At 46.2% G+C, this 23,334-nt stretch overlaps 1 protein-coding gene across 5 annotated transcripts in view; it reads left to right on the plus strand.

Moving 5' to 3' along the window:
- LOC147458245 (ABC transporter B family member 25-like) overlaps window positions 1-23,334 on the plus strand; it is a 157,319-nt gene that overhangs the window by 107,082 nt on the left and 26,903 nt on the right. For all 5 annotated transcript variants that reach the window (XM_086512935.1, XM_086512931.1, XM_086512934.1 and 2 more), the window contains 4 exons: window positions 20,243-20,361; window positions 20,447-20,557; window positions 20,666-20,810; window positions 21,533-21,665. In XM_086512935.1, coding sequence (XP_086369061.1) covers window positions 20,243-20,361; window positions 20,447-20,557; window positions 20,666-20,810; window positions 21,533-21,665 — 508 coding nt within the window. The remainder of the gene's footprint in view (window positions 1-20,242; window positions 20,362-20,446; window positions 20,558-20,665; window positions 20,811-21,532; window positions 21,666-23,334) is intronic.

Genomic DNA, 23,334 nt, shown 5'->3' on the forward strand with positions numbered 1-23,334 from the left:
TTAAGAGTATTCTTTTATTCAGGGAGAATTCGTATACAAGCACGAGAACCCGAGGAAACCCCTCTGTTCTGTAATCTTAGACCCGAAGGTCGTGCTTTCCCGTAAAGGGCTTGGGCACAAGGCCCTTCCTTCCCGTAAGGGACTTAGGCGCGAAGCCGTACTTTCCCGTAACGGACTTAGGCGTGAAGCCGTACTTCCTGTGAAGGGCCTTCCCGTAAGACGTGAGATTCCTGCAAAACAAACCACACAAACACGCGACAACAATTCGTATGGCGAATCCACAATAGATACCTGTCGTTCTTGTGCGGGAAAAGAGACTTCCGTGCTTCGTAGTCTCGCGATCTCTTGCGGCCGAGTCTTCTCTTGCTGATGTTGGTACCTCCCGTCGGTGAGGGCATGTGGTGCTTTTATAGCTCCCTGGCCACGGCACGAATAACTGCTCGCGTAGAGATCGCGGCCGTTTTTTTTTTTTTTTTTTTTTGCGCTGCTCTACCCAAAATACGGAGAGAGAATTTGCTGGCTGGTTTTGTTGCTTTATCTTCTAAGTGGCTGCCCACTTATTAAGTGGGCGGCCGGCATATTTTAAAATTGGTCTGAACCTGCCCAAAAACTCAATAAAACCTTATAAGTTAAAACCAATGCATTTAACAACACTTCCCAGGCGTCCCTGGATGCAACCACATGCACGAATGCAATGCAAACATAGATTCCTCGCGGGAAAGCGTCTGCCTTCCCGTGATTGTTCCTGCTTTTCGTAAAAAGCTTCATTGAACCCACCTTTATTCTTGTGCTTGCGTTCTTACGCGTATTTTCTTACTCAGTTCGGATTTCCTCCTTAGCCTACGGGATGCCCCCTTACTGATGCACTCGTCACCCATCATGTGACGCATCAGGGACACTCGTAACCCGGCCCTTTTCACCGAACTTACGGAAACTGCTTCGCGATGTTTACCGGCACCCATCAGATGACACATCAGAGTTGTCCGTTCTTGATGGCAGTTCCTGTAGCTACAATCTTTTAACAGTTCTTAGTGCATACAATAAAATATCCTAAAAAAGAGATTAATCATTAAAAATAATAAAATAGTCCAATTAGCAACATCCCTCTGGCTTCTAAACAGTTGACCTCAACTGTAGTGCTTGGACATATACCTCCAGTATCTCGGGATAAGCTGCTAATTCCTCCCGCGTCATCCACTGAGCATCTAGATTCGAATAGTTCTTAAACTTAACCAAATACTTCCGTGTTATCTTTCCGGATTTGAGAGACCGCTCGTGATGACTTACTATCTGCTCCGGTTGGAGTATTTCTTCCGTTTCCTCAACCTCAGGAGGTTCCTCAGCACTAGGCTGGCCTGGAGGCGGTCCCACATACGGCCGGAGTAAACTGACATGGAAAGCATTATGGATCTTCCAATTAGGCGGTAGCGCTAATCGGAACGTGACATCATTTACTCGCTCAGTGATCTTAAACGGCCCATAATAACGGGTAGAAAGTTTTACCACCTTCCCCTTATGAGACGCTTGTTTCTTAACTCTTGCCTTCTCAAACTTGAGTAAGACTAACTGTCCGACTGTTAAGTCTAGATTCCTTCTGTGCTTGTCTGCAGCTTTCTTATGCTTTTCCTGAGAGCGTAGAATAGCTCTCCTAACTTGCTCGTAGGCTGTGTCCAAGTCCCGGACAAATTCATCTGCTGCAAAGATCTTATCCTTAGTTAAAAGGATGGGTGGAAGCAAAGGCTTACCATATAGAATCTCAAAAGGTGCTTTCCCTGTCGATGAGTGTATGGTATTGTTATTCGCATACTCGACAAGAGGCAAATATTTCTCCCAGTCAGATTGCCGGTCTGACACATAAGCTTTTAACATATCCAATACTGTGGAATTGGCTATCTCACTTTGCCCGTCCGTTTGAGGATGGTAGGCAGATGAAAAATTCAGCTTCGTACCAAGATTATCCATCAAGGCATGCCAAAAATTTCCTGTCATGCGAGGATCTCGATCCCTCACAATAGACTTACGCACTCCATGATGCTTAAAGATCTGTGCCAGAAAGACCCTAGCCATATGATCTGCTTTGATCGTTTTCTTGATTGGTATAAAGTGTGCTTGCTTGGTAAACCTGTCCACAATGGTCCAGATCGCGTCATTTCCAGTCTGAGTTCTAGGGAGGTCCATGATGAAGTCCATGGCAATACTTTCCCAAGGTTCATTAGGCACAGGCAAAGGTTGTAGAAACCCAGGCGTCTTATGCCGATCATACTTCACTTTTTGGCAAACCAAACATTCCGTGACATACTTATCAATGTCTGCTTTAAGGCTAGGCCAAAAGAAATATCTTTCCATTGCTAAGGTCGTAGGGAGAATACCCCGATGACCCGCATAAGGCGAAGCGTGTGCTTCATCCATGATCTTCTTTCTTAATGGTTCCGCCACACGTATGGCCTGATGGTGGTAGAGAGAACCGTCCCGAATGGAATAGGGAAACTCATTCTCTCCACAATGTAGTTTTCCCCAAACGGTGGAGAAGTCTGGATCATTCGGATACAAATCCGGTAGTGCTTCTAATTCTTAATGATACACCGAAGTGATAGCGTTCACCCTTGGCCGCCTAGACAATGCGTCCGCGACCACATTCTTACTCCCAGCCGTGTGGAGGATCTAGAAGTGAAACATAGACAAAAAGTTTGCCCATCTCATCTGCTTCTCAGATAGTTTCCTTTGCGTAAGAAAATACCGCAAACTCTGGTGATCAGTCTTGATCACAAAAACCGCTCCTAGAAGATAGTGCTTCAAGTTGGATAAGGCGTGAATCACAGCCGTGAGTTCCTTTTCGTAGATTGATGCATGCAACTCTGCATACTTAAGCCGTCTGCTTTCATAAGCCACTGCATGGCCTTCTTGGTTTAACACTGATCCGATGCAATCGCCTGAAGCATCGCAGTGAACCTCAAATGGTTTCCTTAAGTCAGGCACTATCAAAATAGGTCCATGGCTTAGCAAGTACTTTAGCCGATCAAAAGCTTCTTGTTGTCTCGATCCCCATCTGAAAGGAATCTTCTTCTTTGTCAAGTCATGAAGTGGTCCTGTTACATGAGCAAATCCTCGCACAAACCTTCGATAATACGAACATAATCCCAGGAAACTACGTACATCATGTACCGTAGTGGGAATAGGCCAATCTTCTACCACTCGGATCTTGGCAGGATCCATACTCACTTGATTGTGAGAGAGTATATGGCCGAGATAGTGTATCTCTGAGTGAAAGAACTCGCTCTTCTTTGCATTCACATGCAACTCATGCTTTCGCAATTCTTGAAACACTAAGTCCAAGTGCTTCCGATGTTCCTCTTCCGACTTAGAGAAGATGAGTATGTCGTCAAAGAATACTGCCGTAAAAGCTCGATATGGGCTGAAAATGCGGTCCATCATGCGATTGAACGTCGCAGGAGCATTGGTCAAGCCAAAAGGCATTACCAAGAATTCATATAGTCCAAAGGTTGTGCGGAAAGCAGTCTTGTGGACATCCTCAGGGGCGATCCGTATCTGGTGATACCCACTCTTTAAGTCTATGCGACTAAAGACACTTGCACCCTGCAACTTATCAAGTATATCATCAATCCGAGGGATCGGAAAGCGATTCTTGATTGTGATCTTGTCGAAAGACCGATAGTCTATGCACATTCGAAACGTGCCATCTTTCTTCTGCACCAGTAGAACTAGAGAGCAGTAGGGTGAAGCACTTGGTCGTACTAACTCTTTCTCTAGAAGCTCGTTGACTTGCTTCAAAATTTCCTCTTGCTGAGCAAGACTCACCCGATAATGGGGTTGATTGGGAGGCGAGCTACCTGGTATGAGATCTATGCGGTGATGTTCCGGGCGTACCGGAGGGAGTTCATCAGGAAGTGTTTCCTTGAACATATGGAATTGAGTTCGAGCTTGGTGGTGCGGGTTCCTTCCTTGCTTTCTCTTGCCTCGTAGAGGCTTGTTCTTGCCGTTGCTGCTTTAGCGGGCAGTCCGGTTTCATATGTCCTTTCTCGCCACAGTAGAAGCATCTGCCTTCCTCTCTGAAAGTTTGAAGTTGAGTAGGAGAAAGATACTTAGTTCGCTTGCCAGTGCTCTCTGGCTTCTTAGAATGATCATCGTCCCTCGACGGAGGACGTTTTCTTCCTTGGCGCCCTTGGTCATCGTAGACCCCTCTTTGTCTTGCACGGTAACTGCTATGCTCCATCTTTCTGGGCGTCCCAGTTGAGTGCAAATCCTCAGGAATGATTGTCATCGTAGACCCCTCTTTGTCTTGCACGGTAACTGCTATGCTCCATCTTTCTGGGCGTCCCAGTTGAGTGCAAATCCTCAGCAATGATTGCTGACTCCATCATCCTCTGAAGAGTATTATGCGGATACACCTTCATACTCTTTCGAAGCTGCGGTTGGAGACCCGCTTTGAACTTTCGTTTCTTTTCCTCGTCGGCAATCTTCATGAAGGGGGTGACCTTCAAAAGAACTGACCAATACTTGTCCACATAAGTCGTTACTCTTTCATGTTCCTTCTGGGCAAGCCAGTCCCATTCCTTCCGTATGTCTTGCTCGAAGTCAGGCGGAAGAAATTGTTCATAAAATTCAGATTTAAAGCTCTCCCAAGTTTTGGCCTGAGAACCTTCTAGAATCTTGGCTAACCACCAATTACTTGCCGTTTCCTTGAGGTGCATCCCCACATGGCGTAATTTGGATTTTTCTGTGAAGTGCCCATTGGTAAAGGCGACTTCAAACTGTTTGATGAAGGACAGTGCTTTGGAGATGTCTCTCCGTTCGTTGTAGGTTTCGAACTTGATGTCCTTGTCGCTTGATTTAAAGACTCTCATGCGATGTTGAGACTTGCGACCTTGCTTCTTGAATCGAGGCTTATCTTTAGGTTGATGTATGGTAGTGGCGGTAGTAGCTGCTTCCTTCTTCTGATGAGATGATCGAGAAGTAGAAGTATAATCAGGAGAGTAAGATGGAGATGAGATAGAGATGTCCTTGCTCTCGTCTAGCAGAGAGAGCGCTTTTTCCTGGCCTTTCCTTGAAGTAGGCCGTTCATTCCGATCCGAAGATCCTTTGTGCACCTCGGCACGTGCTTCTTCTCTTGCCTCCTGTGGTCTCACGCCAACAGTGTTGTTTGGATGCTTGGCTGCATCAGTTCCATTCGTTTTCTTCATTCCGCCCAAAAGCTTTTGGACGTCTGGCAACTGTAAAATTTGTTGCAACTCCGCAAGCTGAGCTTGCACTTGTTGAAGCTCCTCTTCAACGTTTCTCCCTTGCCTCGACATGGTTCTTCCCGTTCTTCCCGGAATCGTCCTTCTTTGCAGAGAAAGAGAGGAGTCCGAGCTCTGATACCACTGTCACGAAACGGGAGCGTACACGAGCAATTAGAAAATCTGAAAATTATAATACTTTGCAAATGTGAGAGAAGGGAGAAGATCGACATAGTATTGGGGACCAGAAGATGGGCTGGTCCCCCCCGTGAAGAGTATTCTTTTATTCAGGGAGAATTCGTATACAAGCACGAGAACCCGAGGAAACCCCTCCGTTCTGTAATCTTAGACCCGAAGGTCGTGCTTTCCCGTAAAGGGCTTGGGCACAAGGCCGTTCCTTCCCGTAAGGGACTTAGACGCGAAGCCGTACTATCCGTAAGGGTCTTAGGCGTGAAGCCGTACTTCCCGTTGTCAGGAGTTTTTTGGAGCAAGGGATTGCGCATATGTACATATACATGCATGGTGCATCAAATAAAGGATTGCCCATTTTCCTTAGCCAGGTGGTTATGTGGGGCCCACATGTGTACAGGTAGGACAGCATGTACATAGTGCATTGATTTTCACTATTACCAGTACCACTGTGTTTTTCTACAATAATGAGGAGTTTATAGCGCGTAAAACTTCTCGAGGAAGCTATCCGCGGGCCGATGACATGAGGTCAGCAGGTGCGTCAGATGGCATCTAGTGGCGTCAAGAGGGCGAACGAGGTCAATATTTGCACGCGGATGAGGACGGACACAACGTGGGTGTTTTCTTGTGAGAGTTATGCAGAAAGGTCATCATTAGGACCACTTTTTGGGGCCACTTCACGTGGTGGCGAGATGCATTATTGGAAAAAAGCTGAGTGCCAGGTGTGCAAATGATGCAAAAAGGTGACAACTATGCACTGCGAGGTCAGTTTTTGGCCTGTTCGGGGTCCGTTTGAGGTCATCTAAAAGGCCAAGGGTGCCCAACTAATAAAGCTAAGTGTGGGAACTGAAAAAACAGAGAGAAGACCAGAAAAAACGTGGAGAAGAGAGGAGGAACAGCCGCAGGTGTGTTTTTTGGGTTTTTGGAGCCTGTTTTGGCCGTAAACTGCTCATCCGAGGTCGGATTTGAGCACTTTGACATTGTAGACTGGGGTTTTGGGCCGTTCCGGACGCGATGGCGCTGTCCATTTTGCCAAATTCCTCACTCTTTTTCTGCTGTTTTTGCTGTGTAAGTTTCTCCTATGATCGAAACTTCTGCTCTAGTTTGTGATTGTATCTGGCTTATTTTACCCATATTGTGTGAGCTGTTTGCCCCATTGGTGGTGGCCCAAGCTCATTTGTATCTAAACATCAAAAATTCTCCTCTTTTGAGCTGAGTTTTTTGGGTGTGTGTGTGTGTGTGTCTGTGTGGAGTGGGCAAGTGGATAATCTCTCTCCTCTCACTCCATAGGTGTGTTCCCTGTTTCGGCCAGGTGTGTTGTGTAAGACGAGTGGTGCCCCATAGTGTGTGTGTATCTTCCCAAGAGTGTGTGTCGGGTCGTTATAGAGGCGCTGTGTGTGTTTTCATCCCGCTCACATTCTTTTGGCGTCCCCACGGAGGATCTTCTTCGAGTACCTTCTGCTTCGAGCTTCGAGCTTCGAGCTTCGGGATTACAGGTTACAGGTTACAGGGACAGGTACAGGTAGCTGGAGTACAGTGATATACTAGCAGTGATGTCACTTGCAGTTGTTGTGGGTATGCATCATTTGGCGCTTGTTTGAGCGCATTGTCTGCTGGATTGTACGTTACTTGTGGAAACTGCCATTGTACGCATTTGTGGAGCCATACTTGGTTGTATTTGGTAGTCCCAGCCATTTCTGAGACTTGGTCTGGAGGATAGTCATTTCTGAGACTTGACTATATGCGATTTGCATTAGCCTTCGTGTGAGGGTCGATAGCGTGAGGTTTTTATTGAGCTGGGGGATTCTTAAATGTGGAGATCCTTTCGGTGATACAGGTAGCTGGAGCACCCTTTTTGTGACCTCGCCATAGGCTATGTACTAGTGAGTCCTATTTGATGCTCGGGTTCTATTGTTGACAGTTTATGCATACATATACAATCTATATTTTGGGTTCACACTGCTCTACTTATGGGGAAACTCTGTCGAAATTTTCCCAAGTTATGATGGCTGGTTTTTTGGTATTTTGAGCCATTTATGATGTTATGCTGCTGAAATTTTGGCAAGATCAGAGGTTGAGTCAGGTGTGCCTTCTTGGGAGCTTCATGGTTGGCTTTAATGGATGATCAAAATGGCCCTCAGTTCACTCCTTTTCATTTAACTCAAAGAATTCAGATTAATGTTCATGTGTCCAGGAAGATCTTTTTCCAGCAGCGCATAGTCTTTATGTTTGGGCCAAGAAGATTGAGAGAGATCCTGGAATGTCCTTTGCCTGTTGTCATTCCGATGATTAACTATGAAAACTCATTTGATGTGCATGTGTTTGTCCTTATCTAAAGCTGAGCTCGATTGAAGTTTCTGGGGATTGGGTAGTGAAAAGTTTTGGGTTCTTGCACGTGTGTTCGAAGGGGTTCTCAAAGCATCATAATTTGGGTAGCCATGGCTTTCTCTTATCCGGAGTTTCATGGAAGAAGTGATGAAGATGTGGAGGACTTTCTGGAAAAGATGGAGGTTGCCTGCATTAGCAACCAGATTCATGACCCTACGTAAATGTTACGCCTTCTCCAAATTTGTTTGAAGAATGATGCACGAGTTTGGTTTAAAGCATTTGAAGAGGAGTTGCGTGTGGCTGATCCACCTGTAAGGTTGAGTTGGGACAATCTACGACATGGGTTGGAAGTGGAGTTTGTGAAGATAGAAGATCCTGACAAGGTGTGGCAAGAAGTACAGGGTTTGGTGCAAAAGGAAGGTGAGCCAGTAGATGCGTACATACGTAAGTTTTCATTGGCATGGGAGCGAATGTGCAAGGCTTTAGCACCACAGGTACCCCCGCCTGACATGATGAAGAAGGACAGGTTCTTGGCTGGTCTTTGGGAGAATATACGTTGGAGAGTGGAGCTAAAGAAGCATAGGACATATGAGGATGCACTAGAGGTAGCAAGGAACAAAGAGTGGAAGCTAAGGAAAATGAGCCAGTTAGGGGTGGAGTCTTTGCCAATGAGGTCTGAATTTCAGCCTATAGAGTCTTTACAAGGGCGCATGTCAGGGGTTCATCATGAACCAGTAGTTCCTGTTACTACTCAGGTTATGCCAGCAGTGGTCACTACAGCAGTGCAAGATGATGGGCTAAGGCAAGACATGAGGCAAATGGTAGATTTGATGAAGAATCTCAGCCTAAACATGCTAGGTCAAGTGGGAAATAATCGAGGTCGAGGGAGGTTTGCAAATCAACAAGGAGGTAAAGAAAGGCCTAGGAATGGTGTTGGACAAAGCAATGGTAGGTTTTGGAGGCAAACGCCCACATGTTATAATTGTGGAGAGTTGGGTCACATCAGCCCGCAATGTGATAAGCCACCAAGGATGGGGGGAGACATGTATCCATTGCCAAGACAGGTGCTAACTAGGTCAAATGATTATGGCATCGAAATTAAGGGAGACGAAGGAACCAGTGGACTGACCCAGGAGGCAAAGGGAAAGACAAAAGTGCTAAGTGTAGTCACCTTGGAGAAGGCATCAAAGCTAGAGGATACATTAGTGATGCCTATTGGAAAGAGGACCACAGAGGATAAGGAAGGAAGAAGTGCCCCAGGTCCTAGTAAGAAGAAAGGAAAGAGCCATGAAGGTGAGGATGTCAAGGCCAAGAGGAAAAGGAGAGCTCGTCGAAAGTTTCATGTTTCAGATTTTCCACTAGGGGATGGGCAATTAAGCTATGACTTGAAGGAGGATCTGACGAGCAGGAAGGCAGATGTTACTTTTGGGCAGCTTATAGAGATGGTGCCTAAGGTAAAGCGACAGTGGAAGAGGATGGTTAACCCAATGGAGAAAGAGCCAGAGAGAGGTTCAGTGAAGGTGTTGGCAATGGATGAGCTACCAGACATTTGTCCAATAGTAGATGTGTGGCATAAAAGGAAAAATTTGGGACAAGGTTATGTGGATGGCGGAGCCCAAATATGCGTCATAACACACTCATGCGTTGAGAAGATGGGTCTCACAGTGGCTGGGGTGTCAGGTTTTCGGATCAGATTGGCAAACCATCAAAAAGTAAAATGCTTAGGTGTTGTAAAGAGCTTAGAAGTGGAGGCATATGATGCAAAGGCAGTGGTTGATTTTCATGTGATGCCAGCAGGGTTGGGAGCATATCCTATTATACTGGGAAGACCATGGTTACGTGCAGTGGGAGCTGTTCAAGATTGGCGACATGGTACAATTAGCCTCTATGGAAAGACAGGTACCAAGAAGCTTTATAATATGGACACAAGGAAGCGATTGGAGGAGCTTTATGAAGATGAGTCTAGTGATGAAGACTCTTCCACTGTGACAGATGAGGACAGTGATAGCACTACCAGCAGTGATGAAGATGCTGATGTTGCATTTCTTTTGATGGATAAAGAAATCCAGGAGTGTGGTTTAGTCGCATTTGCGAATGAAGTTGAAGATGAAAGTGAAGGGCCTTATGAAGTGATTGAAGGGCTGATGCAAACCAAGGTTGAGTTGTCAAAGAAGCAGGAATTAATGACGCAAATGATTAGTGGAGACCTCTCAGCTATGGAGAAGGATATATTTTTGCATATGCTGGCTAGTTTTCCTGATTTGTTCATTACTTCATATGAAGAGATCAGAGGGTTCAAGGGTGAAGAGATGCATATAAAGCTGAAAGAAGGTGCTAAGCCAGTGCGGCAAAGGCTAAGAAGGATGGGTCAAGAGCAAATGGAAGCCTTGCGGGTAGAGGTGGACAAGTTATTGAAGGCAGGGTTCATAGTTCCAGTGGAGACCACAGAATGGGTGAGTCCAGTTGTAGTCAGTCCAAAGAAGGATGGGAAGTGGAGAATTTGTGTGGATTTTAAACCCTTAAACGCAGCCACTAAGAAGAACCCATATCCTCTTCCATTCATCGATTAGATCTTGGATTCAGTGGCAGGTTATGAGAGGTACAGTGTGTGTGATGGTTTTTCAGGCTATTTTCAATCGAAGATTGCTCTTAAAGACCGCACAAAGACAACTTTTATTACGCCATGGGGCTGCTATTGCTACACAGTATTGCCATTTGGGTTGTCAAATGGACCTTCCTTCTATCAAGAGAGAGCAAATTGGGTGTTGGAACCATTCATTGGTAGTTGTGTTAAAGCTTTTATGGATGACTTCTGTGTCTATAGCAGTAGGGCTGATCACCATGAGAAGCTGCAGATGGTATTGGCTCGATATGATGAATGTGGAGGACAACTAAATCCAAAGAAATGTCATCTAGCACAGCCAAGGATGAAGTTATTGGGCCACATGGTGTCAGAAAATGGCATTGAGGCTGATCCAGACAAGGTTAAGTCTATTATTCTTCTTCCATCACCTACGAGTACGAAGCAATTGGCAACCTTTATACACAAAGTGAAGTACATGGCAAGGTTTATTCCATTGTCTTCTCAGATTCTTTATCCATTACAACAAGTGGCAAAACATGATCCATTGCAATGGGATGACAATTGTGAAGAAGTGTTTCAAGAGGTGAAAGAGGTGTTAGGGGGTTTGTCAGCCATGCAGACTCCTGATTGGGAGAAAGTTTTTTATGTAAATCCCTCAGTAGGGGATGATGCCATTGGAGCCATGCTATTGCAAAAGGGGAAGGGCAGCCATTATATGAGGCCAGTGTATTGTGCAAGCCGAGTGAAGTTGGTAGCGGAGAGAAAGTTATCGGAAGTAGAGCTAGTGATGGCCAGTGTAATATTTGCTTGTCGACGATTTCATCATTACTTGCTACCACGGCCTTTTGTTTTCTTGACGAGTTATGCCTTTTTGCCACAGTTAATTAATGGTACTAACATGTCAAATGTGGTGAAGAAATAGGTAATTGAGCTGCAAGAGTTTGAGTTCTCTTTTCTAGTGGAAGATAGTACAAGGGCTACCCTAGCTGATTTGTTGACCTACAAGGAGAATCCCCTTATTGTTAAGGAAGAGGTGGTGAGAAAGGTAGTTGAAGAAGTGCCACAGATCAGCAATGCACATGTGTTGTTCTTTGATGGTTCATATAGAAAGAGCCATGATGCAGCTTCAGGGGGTATAGCACTTTATGATCCAGAGGGGAAGCTAGTATGCAAGAGAGGGTTCAAATTGGATGCTCATAGTAACAATGAGGCTGAATATGCTACATTGGAAGCCGGATTACACATTTGTTTGAAGCATGGGGTTCGAAGGTTGAGCATAAAAGGTGATGCCTTGTTAGTGGTGAAGCAAGTGCTGGGTGTGTGGAAGAGCAAGAACACCTCATTGAAGGAAATGTGCTTCAGAATTAAAGGCCTGTTAAAAAAGTTTGAAGCATGGAGCATCAGACACATTGAACGTGCTCTAAATGGAGAGGCACATGAAGCAGCTCAAGGCATGATTGGGGAGCTATTCGTGTTGAGGACCAATTTACCTCTTTATCATGGCCGGGAAAGTTTGGCTCAAGAAGAGGAGTTTTTGCTAACAGGAATCATTCCAAAGGAGATTCAGAAGTCTAAGAAGTATGGCTTTGTGCGTAGAGCATACAGGTACAAATTGATTGGTGATGTCTTATACATGAAAGGGGCTGATCTCGTGTTGAGACATGTACCTTGGCGGGAGGAGCTTTACAGAGTGTTGGAAGAGAATCATGAAGGCGCATGTGGTGGCCATTTTGCTCTAAAGATCACCTTGCATAAGATTTTGCAAGAGGGGTATGTATGGGTTAGTTTGCACAAGGATGTTCACCATTGGTGTAGGTCTTGCAATAGGTGTCAAGCGTTTGGGAAGAGAGTGTTGAAGCCAGAGCTACGAAAAACCATTATGGCGTTTGATGTGTTTGAAAAGTGGGGGACTGATGCAATAGGCCCGTTACCTATCACAAGCAGAGGCAAAAGCTATATCTTGACGGCAGTGGACTATCTCTCTAGATGGGCATAGGCTATAGCAGTAAAACAGATCACTGCAAAGGATGTGGCAAAATTTGTGTATGATGAAATATGTTGCAAGTTTGGGGTGCCATTAGAGCTACTTTCAGATAAGGGGCCAGGATTTAGAGCTAAACTCCTAGACTTCTTATGCACAAAGATGAAGATTAGGCACCAGCATACCACTCCTTATTACCCGCAGTGTAATGGCTTAAATGAAAGATTCAATGGTGAGTTGGTACAAATTCTTTCTAAAGTGACAGAGCACCAAGGAAAGAATTGGGATTTGGAATTGCCTAGTGCATTATGGGCTTACCGTACTTCGGTGAAGACAGGTACAGGGTTTACTCCATTTCATTTGGTGTATGGAAAGGAAGCACTATTGCCTGTGGAGGTAGAGTTGCCTGCGGTCAAGATGTTAGAGAAGTTGCTTGGGTCGCCTAGTGATGCATTCAACGAGAGGCTCTTGCAGTTACAAGAGGTCCAGTTGGATAGGATGAGCGCATTGGAGCATTATGGGCAGATGCAAGAAAAGGCTTTGGCAAAGATAAATGAAAAGGTTAAAAGTAAGGGTATCAAGAAACATGACTTGGTTTTGCGCTACAACAGTAAGCTGGACAACACCTTCCAAAAGAAGTTTCAAATTAAGTGGGAAGGCCCTTTCAAGGTAGTGGAGTGTTTTCCAAATGGCACATATCAGCTGGCTAACCTGGATGGTGTTCTACATAAGTCAAGGGTAAATGGGTCGCGTCTTAAATTGTATCATGCTAGATTGATGATGGTGGAGCAAGATGAGTTGTCTGTAGATCAAGCAGTGTTGGTGAGGGATGAGGAGACCTGTGATGCGGCGAGTCTCATATCTCTCTTTGCTGCTACTGATCATGAATGATCTAGCAGGCTAGGGGATGGGCAAATTATGTCAGGAGTTTTTTGGAGCAAGGGATTGCGCATATGTACATATACATGCATGGTGCATCAAATAAAGGATTGCCCATTTTCCTTAGCCAGGTGGTTATGTGGGGCCCACATGTGTACAGGTAGGACAGCATGTACATAGTGCATCGATTTTCACTATTACCAGTACCACTGTGTTTTTCTACAATAATGAGGAGTTTATAGCGCGTAAAACTTCTCGAGGAAGCTATCCGCGGGCCGACGACATGAGGTCAGCAGGTGCGTCAGATGGCATCTAGTGGCGTCAGCAGGGCGAACGAGGTCAATATTTGCACGCGGATGAGGACGGACACAACGTGGGTGTTTTCTTGTGAGAGTTATGCAGAAAGGTCATCATTAGGACCACTTTTTGGGGCCACTTCACGTGGTGGAGAGATGCATTATTGGAAAAAAGCTGAGTGCCAGGTGTGCAAATGATGCAAAAAGGTGACAACTATGCACTGCGAGGTCAGTTTTTGGCCTGTTCGGGGTCCGTTTGAGGTCATCTAAAAGGCCAAGGGTGCCCAACTAATAAAGCTAAGTGTGGGAACTGAAAAAACAGAGAGAAGACCAGAAAAAACGTGGAGAAGAGAGGAGGAACAGCCGCAGGTGTGTTTTTTGGGTTTTTGGAGCCTGTTTTGGCCGTAAACTGATCATCCGAGGTCGGATTTGAGCACTTTGACATTGTAGACTGGGGTTTTGGGCCGTTCCGGACGCGATGGCGCTGTCCATTTTGCCAAATTCCTCACTCTTTTTCTGCTGTTTTTGTTGTGTAAGTTTCTCCTATGATCGAAACTTCTGCTCTAGTTTGTGATTGTATCTGGCTTATTTTACCCATATTGTGTGAGCTGTTTGCCCCATTGGTGTTGGCCCGAGCTCATTTGTATCTAAACATCAGAAATTCTCCTCTTTTGAGCTGAGTTTTTTGGGTGTGTGTGTGTGTCTGTGTGGAGTGGGCGAGTGGATAATCTCTCTCCTCTCACTCCATAGGTGTGTTCCTTGTCTCCGCCAGGTGTGTTGTGTAAGCCGAGTGGTGCCCCATAGTGTGTGTGTGTATCTTCCCAAGAGTGTGTGTCGGGTCGTTATAGAGGCGCTGTGTGTGTTTTCATCCCGCTCACACCGTGAAGGGCCTTCCTGTAAGACGGGAGATTCTGCAAAACAAACCACACAACCACGCGACAACAATTCGTATGGCGAATCCACAATAGATACCTGTTGCTCTTGCGCGGGAAAAGCGACTTCCGTGCTTTGTAGTCTCGCGATCTCTTTCGGCAGAATCTTCTCTTGCTGATGTTGGTACCTCCCGTGAGTGAGGGCATGTGGTGCTTTTATAGCTCCCTGGCCACGGCACGAATAACTGCTGGCGTAGAGATCGCGGCCGTTTTTTTTTGTTTTTGCGTTGTTCTACTCGAGATAGAGAGAGAGAATTCGTTGGCTGGTTTTGTTGCTTTATTTGCTAAGTGGCTGCCCACTTATTAAGTGGGCGGCCGGCATATTTTAAAATTGGTCTGAACGTGCCCAAAAACTCAATAAAACCTTATTAGTTAAAACCAATGCATTTAACAACACTTCCCAGGTGTCCCGGGATGCAACCACATGCACGAATGCAATGCAAACATAGATTCCTCGCGGGAAAGCGTTTGCCTTCCCGCGATTGTTCCTGCTTTTCGTAAAAGGCTTCATTGAACCCATCTTTATTCTTGTGCTTGCGTTCTTACGCGTATTTTCTTACTCAGTTCGGATTTCCTCCTTAGCCTACGGGATGCCCCCTTACTGATGCACCTGTCACCCATCAAGTGACGCATCAGGGGCACTCGTAACCCGGCCCTTCCCACCGAACTTACGGAAACTTCTTCGCGATGTTTACCATCACCCATCAAATGACACATCAGAGTTGTCCGTTCTTGATGGCAGTTCCTGTAGCTACAATCTTTTAACAGTTCTTAGTGCACACAATAAAATATCCTAAAAAAGAGATTAATCATTAAAAATAAGAAAATAGTCCAATTAGCAACAGTGGATTACTATGTAGGTTCAGGGGTGCCTCTTGTGCTTCGTGAGCATCTATGCGCCCAATGCGACAAGTACACGTGCAGAGTTTTGGTCTCACATTGTAGAGTCTCTGCTGGATGCAGAGCAATGGTGCATTGGGGGTGACTTCAACATGCTGGAGTACCCCTCTAACATGATTGGAGGTAGCCATGCTACTGCGAACGGGGCTAAGTTGGCAGCTTGGGAGAGGCTATGTACGACTTTGAGGGTTTCAGATGTTTGGCAACACTCGGGCTTTGTGAGGTCCCCAGACAGCTTGGCCTTCTCTCGCTCGGACTGTAGAATGGAAGGAGTGAATCTATCTCGGATAGATCGCTTCTACGCTAGTGACCACAAATGTGACTTGGGGTGGGTCAGTTTGCATTTTGGCTGGGAGATCTTTTTCGGACCATGCACCAGTGATCCTCACTGTGACAAATAGACATAGAAGGGGGAGCACGATGCTATGCATCCTTGAGAGGATCTTGTTGGACTCAGAGCTCAGAGAGCGAGTATTGGCTCTTTGGACAGAGGGCTTGGACAAGCAGGACTCCTCTGCTGAGAGAGTGGCCTCAGGACTTGCTCAGCTTAGTTGCTTCTTTCTCCAGGAGTCTATAGCTTGCCTGGTTGCAGCGGGGGAGGTGGAGAAGCGTCTTTGACGGGGCGTTGCTTCCTTGCAGAGGATGCAAGAGCAGCACCCAGATAGTCCTTGGTTGGAGTAGTAGTTGCAGCAGGCTCGCCATCATAGAGGAGAGGTGCCATGAGTTTTCTTTCCATCGACAAGCGTCTCAGTGGACCCAGGTGGGTGACAGAGTGACTAGGGCGTTCTTTGAGAGAGTGGGACCCCGTCATGCGCACACCAATGTCAGTTAGTTGAGGAGACCCGAATAATCAGTTGTTTCAGAGCTAGAGGATATCTGTGTAGTTGCTACTGACTTTTACCGGACCTGTTGTCAGCAAAGCCTCAGTCATAGCGTTAGGATGCATGCAGAGAGCAGGTTTGGGCACAGATGCCTTGTCTTGTGATTGAGGAGATATGCTAGAGGCTTGAGCTGCCTCTATAGCTAGAGGAGCTCCATGAGACCCTCAGAGCACTTCCCCGAAGTAGTTGTCCCGGTGAGGATGGTTTGACTCCTAGTTTTTTCTTGGAGTACCGGGACTTGCTTGGCTCAGACCTTTGCAGCGCTTTTCAGTTATCTTGCACACATGAGAGATGCCTAACAGCATGAGTGAGGGTTTGATCTACCTCATTCCCAAGGAGGGTGGCTCCTTCGATGAGATTTGGCAGTTGTGGCCCATCACCATCCTCAACTCAACCTACAAAACTCTAGCCAAGGCTCTAAGTTTGAGGATTCAGCCACTTCTAGAGAGCATTATACATGGGACCCATACAGGTTTTGTCAAGGAGCACAGTATCCTTGACAACATCTTCACTTTTTGGGAGGCGTCTGTATACATGGGACCTAGACAGGTTTTGTCAAGGAGCGCAGTATCCTTGACAACATCTTCACTTTTTGGGAGGCGTCTACCCTCGCGCGCCTCCCAGGTGAGGATCTGGTGATACTTCTTCTCGATTTTGAGAAGGCCTACGACAGAGTTGACTGGGACTTCTTGGAGGACACTCTACGCACGATGGGTTTCTCAGATGCTTGGATCAGCACTCTACAGGCGTGCACACAGTCAGGAGCTCTTGGCAGGAGGTAGAGGAGACCGATTCATGCTCACACGCACGGTAAGACAAGGTTGTTCTCTAGCCCCCTTCCTCTTTTTGTTCTATGCTGAGGCGATGAGTAGATTCTTGGTTTCACAACAGGTTGGTTTGCATGGCTTAGCGGTCCCTATTTGGGGCGATGAGCTACTGGATGATGAGTTTGCCGACGACTTAGCTTTGTACTTGGAGGGCCAAGAGGCCAACCTCCACAGGTGTGAGCAGGCTCTAGAGACGTTTTGCTGTGCATCAGGCGCACTGATTAACTAGAGGAAGACAATGGCTTTTTGGGTTGGTAGTGCTCCTACGCCTGATTGGTTGCCAAGTGAGGGTTTTAGATGGATTCCCCTAGGGACTACAGCTCGCTACTTGGGCTGTTAGGCTGGCGTGGACTTGTCTCCTGAGCAGCAGATTGCTCCCCTCCTCTTGTCCATCAGGAGGAAGTTGCTACATTGGAGTTCAGCACGACTCTCTTTGGCAGGCAGAGTTGTAGTGGCCAACCAAGTGTTGTTGGCTACTATGTGGTACATTACATCTTGTTGGATTTTTTCGAGCTCCTGCATTAGCCAGGTAGAGAGGTTGATAAGGAACTTTCTTTGGTCAGGGCGCGACGCTCAGCTAGCCTGGGCCAAAGTAGCCTGGCAGGTCATCACTCCACCTTGTTCTCAGGAGGGGTTGGGGATCATAGACCCAGCACAGTAGAGCAGAGCCCTTTTTGGGAAGTTTGTTGTCAGAGGATTGCTTCCAGGGGAGGAGCCCTGGAAGGATTTTTGGCTTCAACGGCTTAGAGCTCGAGTGCCTCATGCAGGAGGCCCTTGGAGACCTTCCATCATATGGATCTTTACAGAGATGCACAGAGCTGGTCTGAGCAAGAGACTGAAGGATCTTTTTGTTGCGAGCCTGCTTTGTTCTTGGGAGCAGCTACGGAGTGGCCTGGGGAAGCACCAACCCACCTGCACGGAGGAGCGCTTTGAGACAGCCCCTTGTTTGGAACCCCATGGTCAACACTCAGAGAGGCCACTTAGTTGGTAGTTGGCCTCATGTTTCTTGGGGTCCCATGGAAGAGGGTCCAGCATGCACAGTAGGCGACTGTCTTCAGTTCTCACGTTTGCCAGAGGAGTTACAGAGCATCCAGCTGCAGGGCATGAGAGGGGTATAGAGCATGTGTGAGGACATCACAAAGGCTGTACCAGCTGAGTGGCTCACACCTCTAGAGTCAGCAACTCCCAGATGGATGGGGGCCTTTACGTGACTGGAGGTCCTCATCGCAGTTCGAACTTGCTCAGAGATAGTACGCTCCATGTTCTTCAAGATCGAGGGCGAGGGTCGACTACACAGAGTCTTAGTAGAAGCTCCACAGGTTCCAGAGTGCTGTTTTCAGAGGATACGAGTAGTGGGCATCTGTGGGAAGACTTGTTTCATAGATCCTGACCCAGCAGCTCTTGAGACAGGCCATTGGAGGCTTTGGGCTTGGGAGAGCTGCCCACTGGCACGATCCTGGAGGGTGGGTTTGGAGGGACCCTTTCTCTTCAGCCGACCATCCAGGGATCCCTTTCTTTCAGTACATTGTTCGACCGGAACATCACATACTGGCAGCACGGAGAGAGGCTCATCCCGCTGCAACACTTCATTGGCAAGAGGAGGGTCTCACAGTTGAGTTCTTGTCAGCCTTTTGGACGAGGTTGTGGGACTCCAGACAACTGCGGCGAGTCACTTTGTTCCAGTGGTTAGGTGCAGACAGAGCTACAACAGTGGGGAGCTGGCTAGTACATAGTGGCCTTTTGGGAGCATGCACAGCTTGTGACCATCCTTTGGAGAGTCAACGTCACTGTCTGTGGGACTGCTCTATGGCACAACAGGTTTGGCGGGTGGGTCCTTCTGCTGATGCCAACTCTTTCCACAGCGCGACAGTACATTTGGGGGGCAGCTGCTTGGTCCACCCTCATGGGCCGTGCACTACAATTTGAGCTATCTTCCAGCTGTAGGATGATAGTGATATAGGGGGGTCGACCTACACTCTAGCCTGCTTCAGAGCTTACCCCACAGGAGTGGTGCAGGGTGAGAGAGGTGTGCTGGGAGCTCGTCCTTGGCCTGGCACTCTAGTTCATTTGGTGGGCCCGTTGCTTCCGCATCTTCGAGGCTCGCCTTGTGCCACCAACGGAGACTGTTTGAGACTTTTGGCTGGAGTTGATCCATACTCTAAGAGAGACTTCAGGGCAGATCCGACCGCATGGGGGAGCGCAGAGAGGCGTTCCTCCTACTCTGGCGTCCTGGGCCTTTCTTCACCATGGTCCAAGGTGAGCCCAGATGGCACTACCGTCTACCTGTGTGGCTTTTCCCTCCTCCCATCTCCTGATTTAGCCCTCATTGTACATATGCTGTTTTTCATTGGGAGAGTCTCCCTTATGGTTGATGTAGCCCTCTCTAGTAGAGGTGGTTGTAGCCCTATGGGCAGTTTTATTAACTAATAGAAGGATCTTTTTCTTTTAAAAAAGAAAAAGCAGTGGACTGGTATGCACATACATGTTGTCAGGCTAAGTGGTCACTTTCACAGATGCTTTATTACCTCACCATTTGATTTTCTGCTGTTTCTGTATCTGTTGTAGACCTAAAATTCAAGTCTTTGTTTGACTTGTTACACCATATGCGGTCTTCATAGTGGCCAGAAATGACTTGCTACGGGCTCAAACACAAAAGAAAATAGGGAAATGCTTTCCCAAGGGGAAACGATACCAGGGAATGCAACATGGGAAATAAGATAACCATATTTCATTTTAGGAGGATATAGCCCTCTCTTTTGGTTGTCTTGACTTGGATCTATCATTTTTCATGATTTGTCAATCTGCTTGTAATTGGGCATGTTGGATGATACTAGGTATTTAAATATTGTTTCACGTTTTAAACTTTCTTTTGCTACTTATTAACTTCTGAAGACTTTGTGTCACCCCCGTCCTTCCTCCCTTGAGTGATACATGGCGATCTGTTTCTTGCCTTTCAAGAATTGCCATATCTGCATCTGTTCTGTATCCATATCATAATTGGAGCTTCCCACACCCGTAGCTACCTTCAGAGTTGATAGACTTGTATTTCATGTTTTTGTTGAACGAGTAATGTCATATTGTCTTCGGGCTGCCTGGTGTGTTGTAGCATGTAAAGGTTCTCATGTTTAAGCAAAGCTTTTATTTAACTGTGTTGTCCTTGATGTTTAAATGTGCTTGCAAACAACTAAAGTGCTTCTATTGTTCATGAAAGTGCTTGCCTTGGCTGTTATTCCTGCGATATTTCTGGGTGTTAGAGCTTTTGGAAGATACCTTCGTGAGCTGTCACATAAGACCCAGGCCGCGGCAGCGGTCGCAGCATCTATTGCAGAGGTATTGTTAGTGCCAAATTACCATACAATTTTGACAAGCATTTAAAGTAATAAAGTCTGTATTATTCAATATGTGACATGAGCAGGAATCCTTTTCTGCCGTTCGGACAGTCCGGTCCTTTGCACAAGAAGAGTTTGAATGCTTTCGCTATGGAGAAAAGGTTTCTGATAGTTTGAAGTTTGGGCTAAAACAAGCGGTACATTTTGAGAAATCACATCTGCAACCCTCTGAAAACTGGTTGGAATTTCTAGGGGCAAGCTACCTGTCTTTGTACTTATGTTGATGAACTCTTCTTCATGGGCAGCTAGCAGTTGGAATCTTCACTGGATGTGCTTCTGCTTTAACAACTCTTTCAGTTGTGGCTGTAGTTGTTTATGGAGCTTATTTAACAATATACAATGATATGACTACGGGATCTCTAACAACCTTCATACTGTACAGCCTTACAGGTTTTGACTTGATCCCCTCTATGCAATGCTTTTCTGAATGATGTGATCAAGAAAACCTTTACAACTTATTACATCACAGGCAATAAAGATCAACAATGTCAAACGGTAGATGTGGCTGAGGTTATAGTAGCATCTGTAAAGATTCAGCTCTCTCGCAGTGGCTTTTACATGGATGCTAGGAACATTGCCCGCAGTCAAGTTCACTTAGAATATAGAAAGGGGCGACACAGCTGAACACCTTGCCAATCGTAGTAACCTTGAGCCTAAAAATTGTGATGATATATTTGAGGTGAAATAGAAAACGAAGTTAAGAGGGGGACATGATTTCTAAATTTTTAATTTGTTAATTTTTAGTAAGGGTGCTAAATGTTGAGGTTAGTAAGGGTGCTAAATGTAGAAGAATAGAGGTTGGGTATTTTTTGTTTATGATCTGCACATTTTTTTCCAAGACCATTACACAATCAAGAGGTTGATTTCTCAACGTGACGGGTGTATGCTGGTAACCTAAACATTAAGATTTTTTGTCTTACTTTTCTTCTCAACATCCTGCTAATGTTAGATAACTGTACCTGGTTGTGGAATTCTTTGCGCCTCAAGGTTAAGATATCTAATTCTTATTGTAGAAATCTTCAACAGCCCTCAACGTCATAAAAGAAGACTGCGTATATTTTCTCTCTGAGAATAAACTAATGGTTTTTGTGACATATGTGCTTCTTCTTCAGTTGGGACATCCCTTTCATCACTTTCCAGCCTATACAGTACAGCTATGAAGGCCGCCGGAGCAAGCCGGCGTGTGTTTCAATTACTTGATCGAGTCTCTTCAATGCCCAAGGCTGGAAATAAATGCCCCATTAAGTGAGTGACGTTCTGCCCAGTGGCAAGTGTGCACATCTTGGCTGCCCATCTGTAATAATGGCGATCATAACATAAATTTTATGTTTTTTTTTGAGCTGTAAAGTATTTCCATGGTCTTATTGAATTGTTAGCAGCATAAATTTCCTAACAAATGATTATGCTTGTTTGAAATAGTCTGTATAAAAAATTACCGAGTACAATTTCTACCAAACATTCCAATTCCAAGGGAATTGATGTCTTGAGTGTGGGAGAGAGTCTTGCAATGGAAATTGGGTTTCCATGGATGCTTCTCGAGTGTGTGCTCTAGGTGCAAACTATTTGGGAGGAGCCTTGAACACCTTTTAGGTGATAGTGAGGCACAGCCTAGGCTCATGTATCTGTTGACTCCATGCATAAAGGTAGAAAAATGTCTGCCCCAATCCAAAGGGCTCTATGTGAGGGCCTCATCTATTTGGTCTAATGCCCCACAACCTTGCACACCAAGTAGCAAGCTTCCAAAGTTGATATCCAATCTCATGATGGTATGAAGAAATCTGATGCCAACTGCCGCCAAACTCTGAGAGGAGGCCAGTTAACTTCGTTGTAACTGCAAGACCCTCCCCCAGGATAGATAGTCATGTCCTATCCCCATTCTGGCAAAAAACTCCGCTCCTATCCAGTGCTAGAAGCTCATCCAAAGTTCATATCCAATCTCATGATGGTATGAAGAAATCTGATGCCAACTGCTGCCAAACTCTGAGAGGAGGCCAGTTAACTTCATTGTAACTGCAAGACCCTCCCCCAGGATAGATAGAGTCATGTCCTATCCCCATTCTGGCAAAAAGCTCCGCTCCTATCCAGTGCTAGAAGCTCATCTGCCTGGTCCGATGCCTTGAACTATTTGTGAAACTGTCTATGGAGACAGATCCACAATCCTGATATGGTGCTTGCTGACCAAAAAAGCCTTTAGATAGTCTCTTAGCTGCCCTGTGGACAGCTTGTAACCAACCACCTTACGGACCAAGCAACAAGCCTGCACTGGAAGTCATTGAATCATGGATTGTAAGAAGAGAGTCTGAAGAAAATATGATACTGAAAGCTGCGTTGCCAAACTCCATAAAAGTGCTAAAAAAACCGCATCACTGTCTTTGGGACTGTCCTATGGCACAACAGGTTTGGCTTCGGGTTCTTCGCCTGATGCCAGCTTTTTTCACAGCACGACAGTACACTTGGGGCGCAGCTGCTTGGTCCACTCCACAGTTTGAGCTGTCCTCCACTAGCAGGATGATAGCGATCCAGGGGGGTCGACCTACACTCCAGCCTGTTATAGAGCTTACTCCACAGGAGTGGTGCAGTGAGAGAGAGGAGTGTTGGGAGCTCATATGCGGCCTGACATACACTCCAGCCTGTTATAGAGCTTACTCCGCAGGAGTGGTGCAGTGAGGGAGAGGAGTGTTGGGAGCTCATATGCAGCCTAACACCCTGGTTCATGTGGCGGGCCCGCTGCTTCCGCATCTTCGAGACTCGCCCTGTACACCAGCAGAGACAGTTCGAGATCTTTGGCTAGAGCTGATCCATACTCTCAGGGGACAATTCGAGAGACTCCATGGCAGCTCCGACCGCATGCGGGAGCGTAGAGAGGCTTTCCTTCGACTCTGGCGCCCTGGGCCTTTCTTCATTTTGGTCCAGG

This window comes from Adiantum capillus-veneris, chromosome 5, assembly GCF_014529385.1.
Source record: "Adiantum capillus-veneris isolate H3 chromosome 5, ASM1452938v2, whole genome shotgun sequence".
Classification (NCBI taxonomy): Eukaryota; Viridiplantae; Streptophyta; class Polypodiopsida; order Polypodiales; family Pteridaceae; genus Adiantum; species Adiantum capillus-veneris.